At 49.2% G+C, this 19,522-nt stretch overlaps 1 protein-coding gene across 1 annotated transcript in view; it reads left to right on the top strand.

Annotated features, from left to right (window-relative positions):
- The window catches only part of LOC127585878 (complement C3-like), a 52,055-nt gene that overhangs the window by 17,987 nt on the left and 14,546 nt on the right, over window positions 1-19,522 (top strand). The window contains exons 8-15 of the mRNA XM_052043590.1: window positions 2,068-2,155; window positions 3,766-3,865; window positions 7,543-7,669; window positions 8,459-8,571; window positions 12,563-12,736; window positions 15,918-16,109; window positions 17,077-17,271; window positions 17,898-18,047. Coding sequence (XP_051899550.1) covers window positions 2,068-2,155; window positions 3,766-3,865; window positions 7,543-7,669; window positions 8,459-8,571; window positions 12,563-12,736; window positions 15,918-16,109; window positions 17,077-17,271; window positions 17,898-18,047 — 1,139 coding nt within the window. The remainder of the gene's footprint in view (window positions 1-2,067; window positions 2,156-3,765; window positions 3,866-7,542; window positions 7,670-8,458; window positions 8,572-12,562; window positions 12,737-15,917; window positions 16,110-17,076; window positions 17,272-17,897; window positions 18,048-19,522) is intronic.

Raw genomic sequence — 19,522 nt, 5'->3', positions numbered from 1 at the left:
CCATTCCCCTCCACAGATGCTGCCTGACCCGCTGAGTTCCTCCAGCATCTCTTGTATGTTGCTCCAGATTCCAGCGTCTGCAGTCTCTTGTGTCTCCACCGGCCAATTCTTGCTTCACCCGTCCATCGGGAACCTGATATGATTTCTGGAGCTCAGGTTTTTAGCCCTGTCCCCAAGTGAAGCCCAGATATGTTCTGCCGTGTGAGAACTTTGAGCAGATTACATCGGGTGGAACAGTACAAAGTCAAAGTGGAGTTTATTGCCATCCGCACAAGTCCATGTGTGCACGGGTGCAATGAAAAACTTACTTGCAGCAGCATCGCAGGCACAGAGCATTAAAAGACCAACATTCACAAGAAAAACATTAATTGCACACAATTTTTACAAGCAAGACAAATGGAACAAACAAAAAGTCCATTTTAGTGCAAAGTGATCAAAGTGGTCATAGTGTTGCTGTACTGAGTTAGTGATTAGGGTTGTACAGGTTGGTTCAAGAACCGAATGGTCGAAGGGAAGTAGCTGTTCCTGAACCTGGTGGTGTGGGGACTTCAGGCTTCTGTACCTCCTGCCCAATGGGAGCTGTGAGAAGATGGCATGGCCCGGATGGTGGGGATCTTTGATTGTAGATGTTGCCTTCTTGAGGCAGCGCCTCCTGTAGATACTCCCGAAGGTGGGGAGGGATGTGCCCGTGATGTATTGGGCTGAGTCCACTACTCTCTGAAGCTTCTTACGTTCCTACCCATTCGAATTGCCGTACCAGACTGTGATGCAACCAGTCAGGACACTTGCAACGCTACATCTGTCGAAGTTTGTTGGAGAGTTCGGTGACAGGTACGTGACTAAACTGTTGGACAAGTCCACACAGGCATGGGCTATGATTTGGAGATCTGAGCCTTGTCCCAGCAGAGCAACTGAGGAAGAGAATCAACTGAGTAAATCTGTAACGAGAAGGTCAGCATCAGTAATGATGACCTTGAAATTACCAAATTGTCTTCAAATTCTGTTTGGTTGTGCTTGGCTGTTCTACATTATATGTAACTCCAGTCCCAGCAGGTGGGTAGTGAGGACTACGATGAGAGTTAGTTTGGGGAGTGACAGCTCACATAGAACAAAGAACATAGAACAGTACAGCACAGGAACAGGCCCTTCGGCCCACAATGATGTGCTGTACTAATTAAGCTAATGACACCTAGTCCCTTCTGCCTGCACATGGTCGATATCCCTCCACACTCTGCACATTCATGGGCCTATCTAAGAGCCTCTTAAATGCCTCTATTGTATCTACTTCCACCACCATCTTTAGCAGTGTATTCCAGGCACCCACCACTCTCTGTGTAAAAAAAAACTTGCCTGGCATATCTCCTTTGAATTTACCCCCTCTCACCTGAAATGCATGCCCTCTAGTATTAGACATTTCAACACTGGGAGTAAGATACTGGCTGTCTATCTATGCCTCTTATAATTTTATTAACTTCTATAGGGTCCCCTCTCAGCCTCCAGAGAAAACAAATCAAGTTTGTCCATCGTCTCCTTATAGGACCTGCCCTCTAATCCAGGCAGCATCCTGGTGAACCTCTTCTGTACCCTCTCCAAAGCCTCCACATCCTTCCTGTAATGGGGTGACCAGAATTGAATGCAAATCCCCAGGAACTCGGCAGTCGAGCAGCATCCATTGGAAGGGAGGGAGAAGCAACTGTCAACGTTTGGGGTTGAAACCCTGCAAGGTTTTGACCCAAGACATCAACAATTTCTTTCCCCCCCACAGATGCTGCTCGATCTGCTGCCTTCCTCCAGCAGATCGTTTGTTGCTACAATCTTAACTAAGCATTTGTCTTAAATATTAACACTCACGGTCGTACAGCACAGAAACAGGCCCTTCAGCCCATTGTGTCCATACTGACCATCTAGTTTCCGTCCATATTAAATGTTGGAGAGATACCTTGTTTCTTGTGACATGACTTGAGTCTCGCTTTTGCTTTGCAATCAGTTTCAATGAGACATGTGATGTAAATTCCGACAAGCCAATCATTGTTTTAGATCACATTTATTCTGATTTTTGTCTTCTAGAGTTCCCCAGGTTTGGTCTGCAGATCATCCCGGACTATTGGTACTACATGGTGCACAATGACACATTCCCACTCACAATCCAAGTGGAGTAAGTAACGTCTTCAGATCCTCTTACGCTTTGAGGGAGCCAGAGCTTGTGCCATGAGCCTTGATGAGGTTAGTTTGGGTTACGGAGTCATACAGCACAGAAACAGGCCCTTTGGTCTACCTTGTCCCTGTTGACCATTGAGCACCCTTTATACTAATCTCACTTACCATCACTTGGTCCAACCGCATTGGGAGTATTGTGAGCAATTTTGGACCCCGTATCTAAAGAAGGATGTGCTGGCCCTGGAGAGAGTCCAGAGGAGCTTCACAAGAATGATCCTGGGAATGAAAGTCATAACTTATGAAGAGTGTTTGATGTCTTTGGGCTCAGAGGATGAGGGGGGATCTGATTGAAACCTACTGGATACTGAAAGGCCTGGATGTGGAGAGGATGTTTCCATCAGTGGGAAAGTCTAGGATCTGAGGGCACAGCCTCAGAATAAATGGATGTCCTTCATTGAAAATGAGGCGGGATTTCTTCAGCCAGAGGGTGGTGAATCTGTGGAACTGGTTGCCACCGAGGGCTGTGGAGGTCAAGTCATTGGGTGTACTTAAGGCAGAGATCGATAGGTTCTTGATTGGTGACGGGGGTTAAGGGTTATGGGGAAAAGGTGGGAGAATGGGGTTGCGAAAAAAATCAGCCATGATTGAATGGCGGAGCAGACTCGATGGGCTGAATGGTCTATCTTATCTTATGGTCCATTGAGGCTCAATCATTAAGTTCATTCAAGACAAGAGATTGATAGATGTCCGGATATTGAGGGACGAGAAGGACCTGAGGTTAGTGCAGGTAAGTGGTATTGAGGTAAGTCAGCCGTCACCTTGTTGAGTGGTGAAGTGTGAAGTGGCCTCAAAGGGGCTTCTGCTCCTCTTAATTCTCATGTCCTCATGCAGTTAGTTGCTGCTTCAAGAACGTTTGCCTTCAGTTAGATTTCTACTTTTTTAAAACACGGGGTTTCCTTATTTTGGAGTTAGGGGTTGCCACAGTTCGAAGGGTTAGAACATGGACATAGAACGTAGAACAGTACAGCACAGGAACAGGCCCTTCGGCCCACCATGTCTGTGCTGAACACGACGCCAATCCAAACTAATCCCTTCTTTCTGCCTGCACGTGGTCCGCAGCCCTCCATTCCCTGACTGTCTAAAAGCTTCTGAAGTGTTGCGACTGTATCTCCTTCCACCTGTCACCTCCCAGCTTCTGACATCTCTCCCAATCTCCCCCCTCCCCCGTCTGTCTATCACCCCCACCCCCCTCACCTGGATCCACCCGTCACCTCCCAGCTTCTGACACCACTCCCACTCTCCCCTCCTCCTCCATCTGCCCATCACCACCTCCTCACCTGGATCCACCAATCACCTACCAGCTCTTGCTCCGCCCCCTTCCCTCCACCTCTTTATACTGACTACCTCCCCTCCATCTTTCAGCCCAGATGAAGGGTCTCGACCCGAAATGTCGACTGTCCACTTCTCTCTGCAGGTGCTGCTGACCCGCTGAGTTCTTCCAATGCCTCTGTGTGTAGCTTAAAACAAAAGTGAATTGATTAACAAGTTGTCTGCTTGGAAGCAATGCGGACTCGTGATCACCTCTCATTCCATTTACTTCCCTTGTAGGAATAAAATGGGCAGCATTCTGAATGTTACTGTGATGTTTGGGATTCATAAAGTCTCTGGCTGGAAGGTGCCTCTCCCAGAGCTGAATCACTGTCTCCAGGTGAGCAACAGCTTTCTGACGTTCCCCTGCACCCCTCCCCACAGCAACACCGCCTCCCCTTCACCGTGGACAAGGGCAGAGTTACTCCAAGCTCACCGAGTCATCCAGCCTGGAAACAGGCCCTTTGGCCCACTGAGTCCGTGCAGACCATCGGCCACCCCGCTTTATTCTCCCCGCACTCCCCATCAAATTCTACTCCTCACCCACACACTAGGGGACAGTTTAACCCACCGATCTGCACGTCATTGGGATCTGGGAGAAAACTGCAGCACAGGGAGAAGGTGCAAACGCCACACACAGACAGCGCCGGAGGTCGGGATCGAACCCAGGTCTCTGGCGCCGTGAGCCCTACCCACTGCGCCACATTGCCACCCAATATTAGATGCACATTACATTGGTGGTCCTTTGTCCTGTCCACTGACTTCCACTGCATATCAGGCATGTTCTGAGAGGGATTAACAGATTCCCTCTGTTTTCCTTACAGGGGATATTGGAATTGGAATTGCTTTGTTATTATCACATGTACCGAGATACAGTGAAAAGCTTTGTTTTGCATGCCATCCAGACAGATCATTCCATACATATGTAAATTGAGGTAGTAAATTTGAAGGCAGAGTACAAAGTTTCTTAGCAGTGTGGAGGAACAGAGGGGTCTTGGGTCCAAGCACACAGATCCTTCAAAGCTGCCGCTCAAGTTGATAGGGTTGTTAAGAAGGCGTATGGTGGGTCGGCCTTCATTAGTCGGGGTATTAAGTTCAAGAGACATGAGGTAATGTTGCAGCTCTGTAGAACCCTGGTCAGACCACACTTAGAGTATTGTGTTCAGTTCTGGTCACCTCATTATAGGAAGGATGTGGAAGCTTTAGAGAGGGTGCAGAGGAGACCTACCAGGACACTGCCTGGATTAGAGAACGTGTCTTATGAGGAAAGGTTGAGCAAGCTAGGGCTTTTCTCTTTGGAGCAACGCAGGATAAGTGGCGAGTTGATAGAGGTGTATAAGATTATGAGGGGCATGGAGAAAGTGGACATCCAGCACCTTTTCCCCAGGGCGGCAATGGCCAATACCAGAGGACATCCGTTTAAAGTGAGTGGAGGAAGGTTTAGGGGAGATGTCAGAGGTAGGTTTAGGGGAGATGTCAGAGGTAGGTTTTTTTACACAGGGAGTGGTGGGTGCCTGGAATGCACTGCTGGGGGTGGTGGTGGAGGCTGATACAATAGGGACATTTAAGAGACTCTTAGAAAGGCACACGGATGTAGGAAAAATGGAGAAGTATGGGCTGTGCAGGAGGGAAGGTTGGATTGATCATGGAGAAGGTTTATATAGGTTGACACAACACTGTGGGCTGAAGGGCCTGTACTGTACTGTACTGTTCTGTTCCATGCTCTATCAAAATTAAAAACAGAATGCAGAATTAAGTGTTGCAGCTACGAAGAAAGTGCAGTGCAGGTAGACAGATGAAGGGAAGGGGTAGGTTTGCAGATCAAGAATTCAACCTTAGCATATGAGAGATCCATTCAAGAAGCCTAATAACAGCAGGATGGAAGTTGTCCTTGAGCCTGGTGGTACGTGCTGTCAAGCCTTGCTGATGGGAGGCGGAAGAAGAGAGAATGACTAGGGTGGGAGTGGTCCTTGATTACGTTGGCTGTTTTCCCGAGGCAGCGAGAAGTATGGACGGATTCCATGGAGGGGAGGCTGGTTTGCGGGGGTATCTAGAACCATGGGGACATAGATGCAGAATAAATGGTTAAGGTGGAAGTGAGGAGGAATTTCTCCCAGAGGACAGCAACTCCTGTGTCTCCAACTCCATCCTGGAGAACTATGGAGGCGTTCCCTGAACCTATTCAAGGTAGAGATGACCCAATAAATTCAACGTTGATTTGTAACTGGATTTCTCAATGCCACAGATAGACGACTGTATCAGTCGTATGTCTGTGACATTGGTTCAGCTTGTTAGGTTTTTTTCCTCCTTTTTTCCTTTGTTTCCCTCTGGGAGTGGAGGACATTCCCAGTCTGACCTGCCGGGCACGTCCCCCTGCCCTGCATTTCACAGCTCCCACGTTCTTCCTTCCCTGTTCTCACTCTCTGACTGCTCCCATTCACTCAGTGACCAGATCACCCGGTCTACAGCTCACCCCCATGGTCACGCCATCAGAGACACACCCTTTCCCCCACCCTCCCTGCAGTTTAATGAGCTTCTTTTGTCTCCGATGTAGAGATTTGACCATTTCATTCCCACACTGACCTCTGTCCTTGACCTTCCCCAGTGCCAGGGTGAGGCCAACTCAGACCAGGAGAACAACACTAGTTGTGCCTGGTGGTGTTCGGCGGGGATCTGCACTGGGACTTCTGCTGTTTGTGAGATACGTGAATGACTTGGACGAAAATGTCAATGGGTGGGTTGGTAAGTTCGCAGGCGATACAAAGATTGGTGGTGTTGTGGATGTTGTAGAAGATTGTAAAAGGATACGGGCAGAGAAATGTCAGATGGAGTTTAATCTGGCCAAATGTGAGGTGTTGTACTTAGGGAGATCAAATGTAAAGGGACAGTACACCGTTAATGGCAGGTCCCTTAACAGTGTTGATGTACAGAGGGATCTTGTGGACCAAGTCCATAGCTCCCTGAAAGTAGCTGCACAGGTTGATAGGGCGGTAAAGAAGGCGTACAGCATGCTTGCCTTTATTAATTGAAGCATTGAGTTTAAGAGTCAGGAGGTTATTTTGCAGCTTTATAAAACTCTGGTTAGGCTGCATCTGGAGTATTGCATTCACTTCTGGTCACCCCATTACAGGAAGGATGTGGTGGCTTTGGAGAGGGTGCAGAGGAGGTTCACCGGGATGCTGCCTGGATTAGAGGGTATGTGCTATAAAGAGAGGTTGGACAAACTTGGGTTGTTTTCTCTGGAGCTGGGGAGGCTGAGGGGAGACCTGATAGAGGTTTATAAGATTATGAGAGGCATAGATAGAGTAGACAGCCAGTATCTTTTTCCCAGGGTCGAAATGTCTAATACTAGAGGGCATGCATTTAAGGTGAGAGGGGGAACATTTAAAGGAAATGTGTGGGGCAAGTTTTTCTACACAGAGAACGGTGGGTGCCTAGAATGTGCTGCCAGGGGTGGGGGTGGAGGCAGATATAATAGAGGTGTTTGTGAGGCTTTTAGACAGGCACATGGATGTGCAGAGAGTGGGGGGATGTGGAAATTGTGCAGGCAGATGGGATCAGTTTAGTTAGGCATTTAATTACTAGTTTAATTAGTTCGGCACAATGTTGTGGGCCGAAGGGCCTGTTCCTGTGCTGTACTGTTCTATGACCTATGTTCTATGTTCTAACACTTCATATTCCACCTAAGTAGTCCATAACCCATTGAATTCTCCACCTTCAAGTAACCCACTCCCCCCGTGTTCCTGAAACAGTAACTCTTTCTCTGCCCACAGATGCAGCCTGACCTCCTGAGTGCTCCCAGCATCTTCTGTTTTTATTTTAGATTTCCAGCGTCTGCATAGTTTTTGTTCTCACCTTACTGTTTGTGGGATCTTACCATGCACACATCAGCTTTACCACCAGCTGTAGACAACCAAGGGCTGAGAATGGTGCCAAATAAATGCTGCTCTTTCCCTGTTCCTATGTGCATTAAGAGTTTGCCCGATGCCAACTCGATGCTTTAATTTCCGCCGTTAGATGCGGCAGGGGAGAGCACATCTGAATCTGGTAACAGCAGAGCTTCTCCGCAACGTGAAGAAGGCTGGAAAGTTGGACGAATTCATTGGCAGCACCTTTTACATTGAGGCAAAGGTGTCGGATGACAGTAAGTAACCACCTCCTCCAACCTCGCCCACGATGTGGCCTCCTCCGCGTTGGCACGGCCAGGCGTAGACCAGCCGACTGTTTTGTGGACCACTGGCTCTCTGTCCTCCATGGTCATCCCGAGCTTCGAGTTGCATTCCACTTCAACTCCCCTTCCCATTCCCACACCGACCTGCCCTTCTCCACTGCCGGGGTGAGGCCCACGCAAACTGGAAGAACAACACCTCACAGTCCGCCTGCAACCCAGTGGTAGGAATATTGAATTTTCTGACTTTAAGTGCACCCTTGAACTCTCAAATCCCTGTTCCCTGAGTGCTTCCTTATCATAGGGTCACACAATATGGAAACAGGCCCTTCAGCCCACCGTCCATGCTGACCACCAACCACTCATTTACACTGATCCCATTTTACTCTCCCCACATTCCCGTCAACTCCCCCCAGATTCTACCCCTCACCCACACACTGGGGGCAATTCACAGCAGTCAATTATCCCACCAACCCCGCACGTTCTTGGGATGTGGGAGGAAACTGTAGCACCCGGTGGGGGGGTTGGGTGGTGAGGGAGACCCACAGGGTCACAGAGGGAACGTGCAAGCTCCACACACACACACACACACACACACACACACACACACACACACACACACACACACACACACACACACAGAGGATCGGACCCAGGTCTGATGCCAAACTCTGCTTGACAATGCTTCTCTGAAGTTCTTTGGGATGCTTCACCAAATGAGAGGGGTTGCATAAACACAGATTTCTGTTGTTATTTTCTATGCAGAATATACAGAAGAGAAGGTTCTGGACAACTTAACATTTCGACTCTCCCACTATAACATCGACTTTGCATCAATGAAACCATACTTCACACCAGGAGCTCCATTTTATGTCCCGGTACAGATGTATTTATTATGGACTGTTGTGTGTGTGTCAGTGTGTCTGTGTGTGTGTGTGTGTGTGTCTGTGTCTGTCTGTCTGTGTGTTTGTGGGTTTGAGTGTACGTCTGTATTTATGGTTTTCTGTGTGCATGAGGGGGAATGCGTGCATGTGGGTTTGTGTCTGGGTTTGTCTGTGTCTGTGGGTTTGTGTGTGTGGTTTGTTTCTGTATGGGTGTGTCTGTGTGTAGGTTTGTGTGAGTGTGGGGGTCTGTGTATCTGTGTCTGTGGGTTTATTTGTCTGTCTGTGTGTCCATGTGTGTGAGTAGTTGGGTGGGATTTTGTGTGTGTGTGTGTGTGTCTGTGTGTTTCTGTGTCCCTGAGTGTGCCTATGTGTGCCTGTGTGTCTCTGTGTGTGCCTGTGTGTCTGTAAGATACAGCTCCCCTCCCACTGCACCACACCCACCCACAAAGGTTCATGGTTAGATCCTGGAAAATGTGGTCCATTTCCTGTGTCTCTGGAGGCATCTCTCAGTGAAGGCAGGTAATCCAGGTATTCACCAATGGTCTCTGAAAAATCCCCTGGACCCACGGGAAGGGTGTGGGAACCGACCTCAGTGACCCCTCCCTCCCAGACCCACATCCCCAGTCACACTCAGTCCGCTCCGGTGGGCAGGTCCCATCGTTCACAGGTCCCACACCCGACTCCTGAAGCAAACACTCTGTCCCGGGCTCTGTCCCGGGGAGAGACCACCAGGTGGACAGAGGAAATGGATCAAGGATGGGCTCAAAACTTCCTTGGAGAAATGCGACATTCCCCACCGACTCCCGGCAATCTCTGGCCCACCACCGCTCTACGAGAAGGAGTATGTAAGATGGGATCGAGAAGCTCGAGGCCCTACATTGACACAGAGATCTTGTACCGCCTCACAAACTACCTAGCCTCCTGTCCCATCAGTGGAGAAATCTGTGGGTCCCACCCTGGCCTCACCAGAACCCACAACACGGGATTGGGAGCAGGTCACCCTCGATCCCCAGGGACTGCGTAAGAAGAAGGTGTGCATGCGTATGTCTGTGTGTACATGAGTGTGTTTGTGTATCTGTGTGTATCCATGTGTGTGTGTGTTTGTGTGTGTGTTTGTGTGTGTGCATACGTGTATTCATGGGATTGATTTGACAGAAAATTCGGAAATATCATAGGTTGAAATGCCTCAGTACAAATCTGCGAGCCATTTCACTGGGGAGCTCCAGTGGTAATACAACAGCTTCTAGTTGTGGGAATCTTGATTGGAACGATAGGGAATTTATTCTCTGGGCGAGTTTGCCTCAACAAAGGAGCAGGGTTGGAAACACGGGGGACTGCAGATGCTGGGATCTGGAACAACACACAAGATGGCTCCGGTTTCCTCCCACATTGCGAAGACGTATGGGTAGGTTAATTTGGGTCTAAAATGGGCGGCGCAGACTCGTTGGGCCAGAAGGGCCTGTTACCGCACTGTAAATAAAATTTTTAAAAAAACTCAGCAGGTCAGGCAGCATCCGTGGAGGGAAATGGACGGTCGACGTTTCAGATCAGGGCCCTTCCAGATGAAGGGTCTTGACCCGAAATGTCGACTGTCTATTTCCCCCCACAGATGCTGCCTGACCCGTCGAGATCCTCCAGCGTTTTGTGTGTGTTGCCAAGGGACTGGGGGCTTATGTATTTCAAAAGTGACACCAAGTCCAGTAAATGTATCAAGGGTTTTAAATCCTTTTCCCAATCAAATTTTATTCATGCACTCCTACTGAGAACCAACACACATCCTGTTAAACGTAGTCTTGCTTCACCAAGACCCACATTATATACACTCCGTCTGTTTGAGTTAATGAGCTCTGTGTAACTGGTTCTGCAACAGTGTGTTAATGAGCAAATTTACTCAGTTAACAGTGATGCAGACACAACTTGGTCGGACTGTAAGTGCTCCTCAGGGCCATCTCGTTAACCAGACAAATTATATTGCCGTGCATTCTGTTAACTGCAAACCTCGTGTGGCTTCTTCCCCTTCCTACTCCTCGGGTGGGCACTGATCTCATACCTCGTGTGACAAGACCACCACATGACAAGGTGTACTAAAGGCCGGTTCAGGTTAAATTTGCGCCCTTCTTGTTTCAAAACTTTTGTCGAGCTTCGTTGAGATATCGAGCTGGCTATCCAGCTATCACCCCCTGACATCCAATGGCATCACCATCACTGAATCGCCCACCGTCAATATCCTGGGGGTTACCACTGACCAGAAACGCAACTGGAGGAGCCATATCCACAGGGTGGCTACAAGAGCAGGTCAGAGGCTGGGAATCCTGAGTTACTCACCTCCCCAAAACCTGTCCACCGTCTGCAAGGATCAAGTCAGGAGTGTGAGGGAACGCTCCCCACTTGCCTGGGTGAGAGCAGCTTCAACAACACTCGAAGCTCAACAGCATACAGGACATAGCAGCCCTCTTGATAGGCTCCCCCATCCACAACCGTTCACTCTCTCCACCAACGCACAGTAGAGGCAGTTTGTACCGTCTACAGGACGCACTGCAGTAGCTCACCAAGTCTCCTCAGCCAGCACCTTCCAAACCCACCAGCTCTACCAGCGAGAAGGACGAGGGCTGCAGAAGCCTGGGGAGCACCACCGCCCAGAAGTTGACCTCTGAGCCACGCCCCATCCCGACTCGGAAATATACCCCCGTTCCTTCACCGTCGCTTGGTCAAAATCCTGGAACTTCCTCCCAAACAGCACTGTGGGTGTACCCACACCTGCAGTGGTTCAAGAAGGCAGCTCACCACCACCTTCTCAGGGGCAATGAGGGAGGGCCAGTTAAATGCTGGCTCACCTTGTGAAGCCCACAGCGCTCGAGTGACTGATAAAAACAAACTAGGCAAGGTGTGACGGCAGACAGGGCGGATCAGCTGGTGAGATGTGTAGTTTGATGGGGCATCTTACTTAACAGAGATGTTTCTCAAACCTTCCTATGGCATAGAAGAAGGCCATTTGGCCCACCAGTGCCAGCTCACAGCAATCCCATCGATCCCATTCCCCTACTTATTGTCACCTAATTCCCTCCCCCTTCGCCTTTCCCTTCCCCCACACTAGTGGCCAGCCAACCCACCATAACATCTTTGGGATGTGGGAGGAAACCGGAGCACCTGGGGTAAGCCCCATGTGAAAATAGGGAGCAATGTTCTAGGAAAAGAGAAAGGAAACTCCCGGAAAGTGACGACAGGTCGACAGGGAGGTAAAGAATGCATATGGCAAGCTCGCCTTTATTAGTCGAAGCACTTGAGTTCAAAAGCGAGGAAGTTACGTTGCAGTTCTATAAAACTCTGGTTAGGCTGCATCTGGGGTACTGCATTCAGTTCTGGTCTCCCTATTATAGGAAGGATGTGGAGGCTTTGGAGAGGGTGCACAAGAGGTTTACCGGGATGCTGCCTGGATCAGAGAGTATAAACGATAAGGAGAGGCTGAGGACAAACTGGGGTGTTGGAAGCTGAGGGGAGACCTGATGGAAGCTTCTAAAATAATGAGAGGCACAGACAGAGTAGACAGTCAGAATCTTTTTCCCAGGGTCGAAATATCTAATACTAGAGAACACGCAATTTAGGTGAGAGGGGGGAAAGTTCAAGGGAGATGCGCCGGGCAAGTTTTTTTACCCAGAGAGTGGTGTGTGTCTGGAACGGGCCGCCAGGGGTGGCGGTGGAGGGAGATACGATAGAGGCGTTTAAGAGGCTCTCAGATGAATGTGCAGCAAATGGAGGGGTATGGACCATGTGCAGCCAGAAGGGATCAGGTGTCATTAGCTTAATTAGTTCAGCACAACGTTGTGGAGCAAAAGCCCTGTGCTGTACTGTTCTAGGTTCTCAATGGGATCAATTTTACTCCAACTAAGAAGCAAATTAGATGGACCAATCAGCTTTCTTCCGTGGCATGATAATTGCGCACTCACTTGGAAGGATACCTTTAGCTTCGTGTTACACTGTTTCACAGGTATCGGTAACCTATCCCAATGGCTCCCCCGCAATCAATGTTTCACTCCACATAGAAGTAAGCATCCTGAAGGAAACGATAATTAAAGAGTCCATTGAAGGACTGACCGACCAGCTCGGCGAGGTAGCCGTTTCGTTTACCGTTCCCCTGGATACACTCTACATTAATGTCACAGTAAGTTACCCCAACTAACCTACCATCAATGAGGGCTTGGAGATAATGGTGGAGAGGCTATCACAATGAAACCCTGACAACTACTTCTCAAGCCTGCGTGTATGCTATTAAATGCGTTGGTGAGACCATTTTCCTCTGTGGTGTGTGCTTTGCAACCCCTTGTAGATAGAAATGTGTTCGGGATCACAGGATTGATGGGAATCTTGAACCAACCAGCACAACCCTAATCACTAGAGTTTAGCTTTGACCGCTTTGCACTAAAATGTACTTTCTTTTTGTTCTAATTGTGTTCTTTCTTGTAAAAATTGTTTAATTTATGTCTTTCTTGTGAATGTTGTGTCTGTAATGTTGTGTCTATATGTGTAGGGGATGGTAGAAGATTGCAGAGGGACATTGATAGGATGCAGAGCTGGGCTGAGAAGTGGCAGATGGCGTTCAATCTGAAGAAGTGTGAGGTAGTATACTTTAGAAGGACAAACTCCAAGGCAAATACAAAGTTAATGGCAAGATTCTGGGTAGTTTGGAGGAGCAGAGGGATCTAGGGGTCCATATCCACAGATCCCTGAAAGTTTCCTCACAGGTGGACAGGGTAGTTAAGAAAACTTAAGGGATGTTAGCTTTTATAAGAGGGATCGAGTTTAAGAGCCACAAAGTGATGATGCAGCTCTATAAAACTCTGGTTAGACCACACGGAGTATTGTGTTCAGTTCTGGTCGCCTCATTATAGGAAGGATGTGGAAGCATTGGAAAGGGTGCAGAGGAGATTTACCACGATGCTGCCTGGTTTAGAGAGGATGCATTATGAGGAGAGACTAAGGGAGCTGGGACTTTACTCTTTGGAGAGAAGGAGGATGAGGGGAGACATGATAGAGGTGTACAAAATATTAAGAGGAATAGATAGAGTGGACAGACCACTTTCCCAGGGCACCAATGCTCAATACAAGAGGACATGGCTTTAAAGTAATGGGTGGGAAGTTCAAGGGAGATATCAGAGTAAGTTTTTTACCCAGAGAGTGGTTGGGGCATGGAATGTGCTGCCTGGGGTGGTGGTGGAGGCAGGTACATTGGTCAAATTCAAGAGATTGTTAGATAAGCATATGGAGGAATTTAAAATAGAGGGATATGTAGGAGGAAGGAGTTAGATAGTCTTAGGTGAGGTTTAAAGGTCAGCACAACATAGTGGGCCGACGGGCCTGTATTGTGCTGTACTGTTCTATGATTCTATGTTCTATATCCTCTGCAACCTGGGGTAGGATATACATGAGAGTGAAGATCACTTCTTCCACCAGAGTCCAATGCCTTTCGTCTTCACAATTTGGTCGCCTCTATATTGCAGTGACCACTTTGCGGAACACCTCCACTCCAGTGCCCAGGAGTGACCCTGAACTTCCCACTGCCTGTCACTGTAGTTCCCCATCGCACTCCCACTCTGAACTCTCTGTCCTGCATTGTGACAATGATGCCCAATGTGAGCTTGAGGAACAACTCCCCCTTCCCACACTATCACTGACATGTCAGTCCTCGGCCTCCTCCAGTGCCGGGAGAATTCCAAGCGCAAGCTGGAGGAACAGCCCCTCATTTTCCGTCTTGGAACCTTGCAGCCTAATGGCATGAACATTGAATTCTCCCACTTTAAGTAATCCCCACCCCCTTTTCCCACAACACCCCCCCCCCCACCACTATCTTCTTCCCTTTTCTAGCCTTTTTTTCTACATTGTTTTCCTCTCTCTCCTTTGACCCATCCCCCGGTGGATCTGCCCTCCCTTCCTCCCCCACACCTGCCCATCACTATCTCTTACCTGCATCTACCTATCACCTCCCTGTGCCCACCCCGCCTCCCCTCTTCTGTCCAACTATCACTGCTCTGCTTTTCCCCCCTGTATATCGGGCTTCCCCTTTTCCTACCTTTAGTCCTGAAGAAGGGTCCTGACCCGAAACGTTGACCGCCTGCTTTTCTCCACGGATGCTGCCTGGCCTGCTGGGTTCCTCCAGCATCATCGTGTTTTTCATCTGGATTCCAGCATCTACAGTCCTTTATTTCTCTTGAGGAACAACACCTTATCTTCTGACTGGGCATTTTGTAACCACCTGGACTCAGTACCCAATTCTCCAACTTTAGATAACTCGCTCTTTCTTTCTGCTTGCGTGAGAACTGACCATTGTCAATGTTGCAGTAGATGAAGGAACTAAATCTGACCTTCGATGCCCCCTAACAACCACATTATTCCACCTATCATTCCACCCCTCCCCCCGATCTCACTTATAACGGGAAAGGGGGGCGCAAAAAAAGATTCACAGGGACTGGAGGGCTTGAGTTTTAAGGAGAGGCTGGACAGGGCGGGACCTTTTTTCCCTGGAGCGTAGGAGGCTGAGACGTGACCTTATAGAGGTTTATAAAATCATGAGGGGCATCGATAAGGTGGATGATCACAGTCTTTTCCCCAGGGTAGGGGAGTCCAAAACTAGGGGGCATAGGTTTAAGGTGAGAGGGGAAAGATTTAAAGGGGACCTGAGGGGCAACTTTTTCACACAGAGGGTGGTGGGTATATGGACCGAGCTGCCAGAGGCAGGTACAATTGCAATGTTTAAAAGATATTTGGGCGGGTACACGGATAGGAAGGGTTTAGAGGGAGATAGGCAACTTGGTCAGCGTGGATGAGTTGGGCCAAAGGGCCTGTTTCCATGCTGTATGACTCTATGACCTTCTCTGCTGTCTGGACCAACTTGTTTCTCTCTTTCTCAGGTCCTGGACCTGAAACATTAACTGTTTCTCTCTCCACAGATGCTGCCTGACCCAGCGCGTGTTTTACACACCAGGGTGGCTGGTATCGTCTTCCCTTTACACCGCTTCCCAAGCCCAAAATTCCACCCCATCGGTTTTTATTTGAAGGCTGGATGTACCATACAACATGCTGGAGAAACTCAGCGGGTCGAGCAGCATCCGTGGGGGGAAAGGACGTCGACGTTTCAGGTCGAAACCCTGTCTCAAGGAGTCCTGATGCAGGGTTTCAACCTGAAACATCGACGATTTCTTTCCCCCCATGGATACTGCTCGACCCACTGAGTTCCTCCAGCAGATTGTCTGTCGCTCCGGGTTCCAGTGTCTTGTATCTCCTCCGGATGTACCATCCTGCCCATCCACGAATCCTTCAACGCTCACCCTATCTCTCTTCCCTTCCAGGCCAGAGTTGGAAATGCGATGACTGGGTTTGAAAAGAAGCAGGCAGTGGTGAAGAGACACCGGTCTGACAGCGGCAGGTACCTGCACATCGAGGTGCCTCATGTCCTCCTGTTTCCTGAAGATATCATCACCGTCAACCTGACGGCTCTAGGCCTGCTCGATACTGATCGCATTCGTTACTACTATTACATGGTTGGTTTACAAAACTTTCATGAAAACCTTCGGTGTGCAAGTGGTCCTTAATCGGTGGGTAGCCTGAAGAGGTTATGTAGGAACTCAAAAAACTTGGGAAAGACTTTCCAAAGGCAGAGCTGGCACGGGACAGTGCAATTTGAGACACTGGGGCAAAGTTTTGGAGTGGTTCAAAATTCAAACAGAAGTGCTCCTTTAAAACATCTCAGGATATTACATCAGCCTGATCTCAGACAAAATTTAACGACACACTTCTTGAGGAGATGTTGGGCAGCTCAGTGGCGCAGCGGGTAGAGCTGCTGCCTCACGGCGCGAGAGACCCGGGTTCGATCCCGACCTCCGGCACTGTGTGTGTGTGTGTGTGTGTGTGTGTGTGTGTGTGTGTGTGTGTGTGGAGTTTGCACATTCTCCCTGTGACTGCATAGGATCCCCTCCTGTGGGTGCTCTGGTTCCCCCCCACTCCACATCCCAAAGACGTGCGGGTGGGTGGGTTAATTGGCCGCTGTAAATTGGGCCCTAGTGTGCAAGTGAGGGGTCGAATCTGGGGGGGAGTTGATAAGAGTGTTGTGGAGACATGGAGAGTCATTCTCGTGAATTAATTGGCCGCTGTACATTGCCCCTAACGTGGGGGGGTGGGTGGATTTGACAGGAATGTCATGAAGTCATAGAGAGTTAATTGCCCGCTGATGTAGACGGGTGACAGGGGAGTTGATGTCGGCCATCAGAGGTTGAAAAAGATGGGGAGGAGGGAGCGGAAATGATTGGGGGCCAGCATGAACGATGGGCCAAATGGACATCATTGGCCCTATCCTTCCGAGGCTGAACCCAGCCTTGCTCGGACATGGTGCCCGGAATGTGTCAGATGGGGTGGGAGCTGAAGTCCTGCACGGACCACGGCCCCTGTCGCGGTGGGAAGCTTCTGTCATGGGGACGCGCACCAACTGTTCTTGTGTGTTGCCCCACGAAGGTCCTCGGCAAAGGCAAAACGCTGGACTTCCAGAGAATTGAGGGGAGATCAGAGGCCTCGTTCCAGCTGGTCATCACTCGGTCCATGGTGCCTTACTTCCGCATCGTTGCCTATTACGTCCTGCAGGAGAAGGGCATGCGGGAGATCGTCTCCGACTCGGTCCGACTGGAGGCCGAGAGTCTGTGCGATACCAAGGTGGGACACTCCCCATCCACACGGCCGCGTTGTAATGGAAAGGAGCTGACAAAGTACATTGGGGGATTGAGGGTCACGGGGAACTGGCACAGAGCAGGAGATGAGGCCTGCAGCCGATCAGTTGTGGTCATACCGAATGGTAGGACAGGTCTGAGAGGCCGAGTGGCCTACTCCTGCACCGATTCTCTTGTGTTCTGAAAGTTCTTTACCATCCGTTCACCACCCACATTCACTATTATCTATTTACCGCAAGTTTGCACTGTAATCCATTTATCACAATTTTACCATAATCTGTGTGCCATATATTTACACAACACACTTAACACACATTTTCCCTGTTATACATTCACTACTCTCACTATAACCCATTCACCGCCCTCACTATAACCCATTCACCACACACTCTCAACTGGTCACTGTAAATTGCTCCCTGGTGTGTGGGACAGTGGGAGAATCAGGGGATGAGAGAGAGAATGGGGTACAGGAAATTAAGTGGGGAAATGGGATCGCCCTAAGAGCCAGCATGGACTCAATGGCCCGAATGGCCTTTGTCGTAGGGGAATGTAGGTGTACAAGTATTCGCATTCAGAAGCCGACTGCTGTGTCAATCGGATTGTGTCTCCCAGTTTCAGGTGTACTCCGCGGTACACGAGGAAGGATCCCATCACCAGCTTCTCCTGTCAATTATGTCGGATAGCCCGGCCAAGCTGTTCATCCAAGCCACAGACGTCCAGCTGAAAGCGTTTTGTGCCGGCGACTCCATCACCCCCAGGATGGTAAGTACCTTCCGTCAGTACTTGTTGTACTCAGAACCCTTTGTTGAAATGGTGGATTTGGATGAAGGGGAAGTTGTCAATGAACAAAATTCCACCCAGTCAGGATACAAGTGGATTATTCACCTTCCTGCTCTTCCTTCGAGCTATGGGTTATCGTAGCTTATAAAATATACGGCTACCCAAACCCCTTGAGTCACAACATTTGTACAGCAGAGAAACAGGCCCTTCGGCCCACTGTGTCTATGCTGACCATCATGCCTGTCTATACTAACCCCACTCGCCTGCATTAATTCCAAACCCCTCTGTACCCTGCTCATGCAAGTACCTGTCCAGGTGCCTCTTGAATGTCATTACTGTTCCTGCCTCCACCACCTCCTCTGGCAGCTCATTCCTGATACCAACTATTCTTTGTGTGAACAATTTTATCCCTCAGATCCCCTTTAAACCTCCTCCCAATCACCTTAAGCCCATGCCCTCTAGTTTTAGACACCCCTGCCCTGGGAAACAGACACTGGCTATCTACTCTACCTATGCCTCTCATAATTTTCTAAACCTCTGTCAGGTCATCTCCCGACCTCCTTCACTTCAGGGAAAACAGACCCAGCCTATCCAGTCTCTGCTGATATCTCAAGCCCTCCAGTCCAGGCAACATCCTGGTGAATCTCCTCCGTCTTCTCTCCAGTGCAGTCACATCCCAGAGTGTGGTGACCAGAACTGCACACAGTACTCCAAGTGCAGCCGAACCAACGTTCTGTCCACTGCAACATGATTGTCCAATTCTTATACTAAATGCCACACCAAAGGATGGCCTTGACATTTATTACTTATCAGCCTCATCTACCACTGCCTGAGAGTTTAAGACATTGAGTACTGAATAGGAACAGACTAACTATCCTTTACAATAACATTTCCTCCCCGGGCCCTGGTGGTCTTGTTCTATGCTTACAGGGTCTCTGCACAATCCCAGGCCTCAATACTCACTGCCATGGGACAAGTCACGGTCCAGTTTACTGTCATCTGCACAAGTCCTGGTGTGCACGGGTGCAATGAAAAACTTACTTGCAGCAGCATTGCAGGCACAAAGCATCAGATAAGCAGCATTCACAAGAAAAACATAAATTAAACATAAATTAGACACAGTTTTTACAAGAAAACACAATTAGAACAAAAAAAATGTCCATTTTAGTGCAAGGTGATCGAAGTTGTCATAGAGTTGCTGTTACTGAGGTGGTGATTAGGGTTGTGCCGGTTGGTTCAAGAACTGAATGGTTGAAGGAAAGTAGCTGTTTTTGAACCTAGTGGTGTGGGGACTTCAGGCTCCTGTACCTCCTGCCTGATGGTAGCTGCGAGGAGATGGCATGGCCCAGATGGTGGAGATCTTTGATGATGGATGTTGCCTTCTCGAGGCAGCGCCTCCTGTAGGTACAACCGATGGTGGGGAGGGATGTGCCCGTGATCTACTGGGCTGAGTCCAC

Source organism: Pristis pectinata, chromosome 34, assembly GCF_009764475.1.
Source record: "Pristis pectinata isolate sPriPec2 chromosome 34, sPriPec2.1.pri, whole genome shotgun sequence".
NCBI lineage: Eukaryota > Metazoa > Chordata > Chondrichthyes > Rhinopristiformes > Pristidae > Pristis > Pristis pectinata.
The sequence above is the reverse complement of the archived record's forward strand: the minus strand, read 5'-3'. Positions and strand labels throughout refer to the sequence as shown.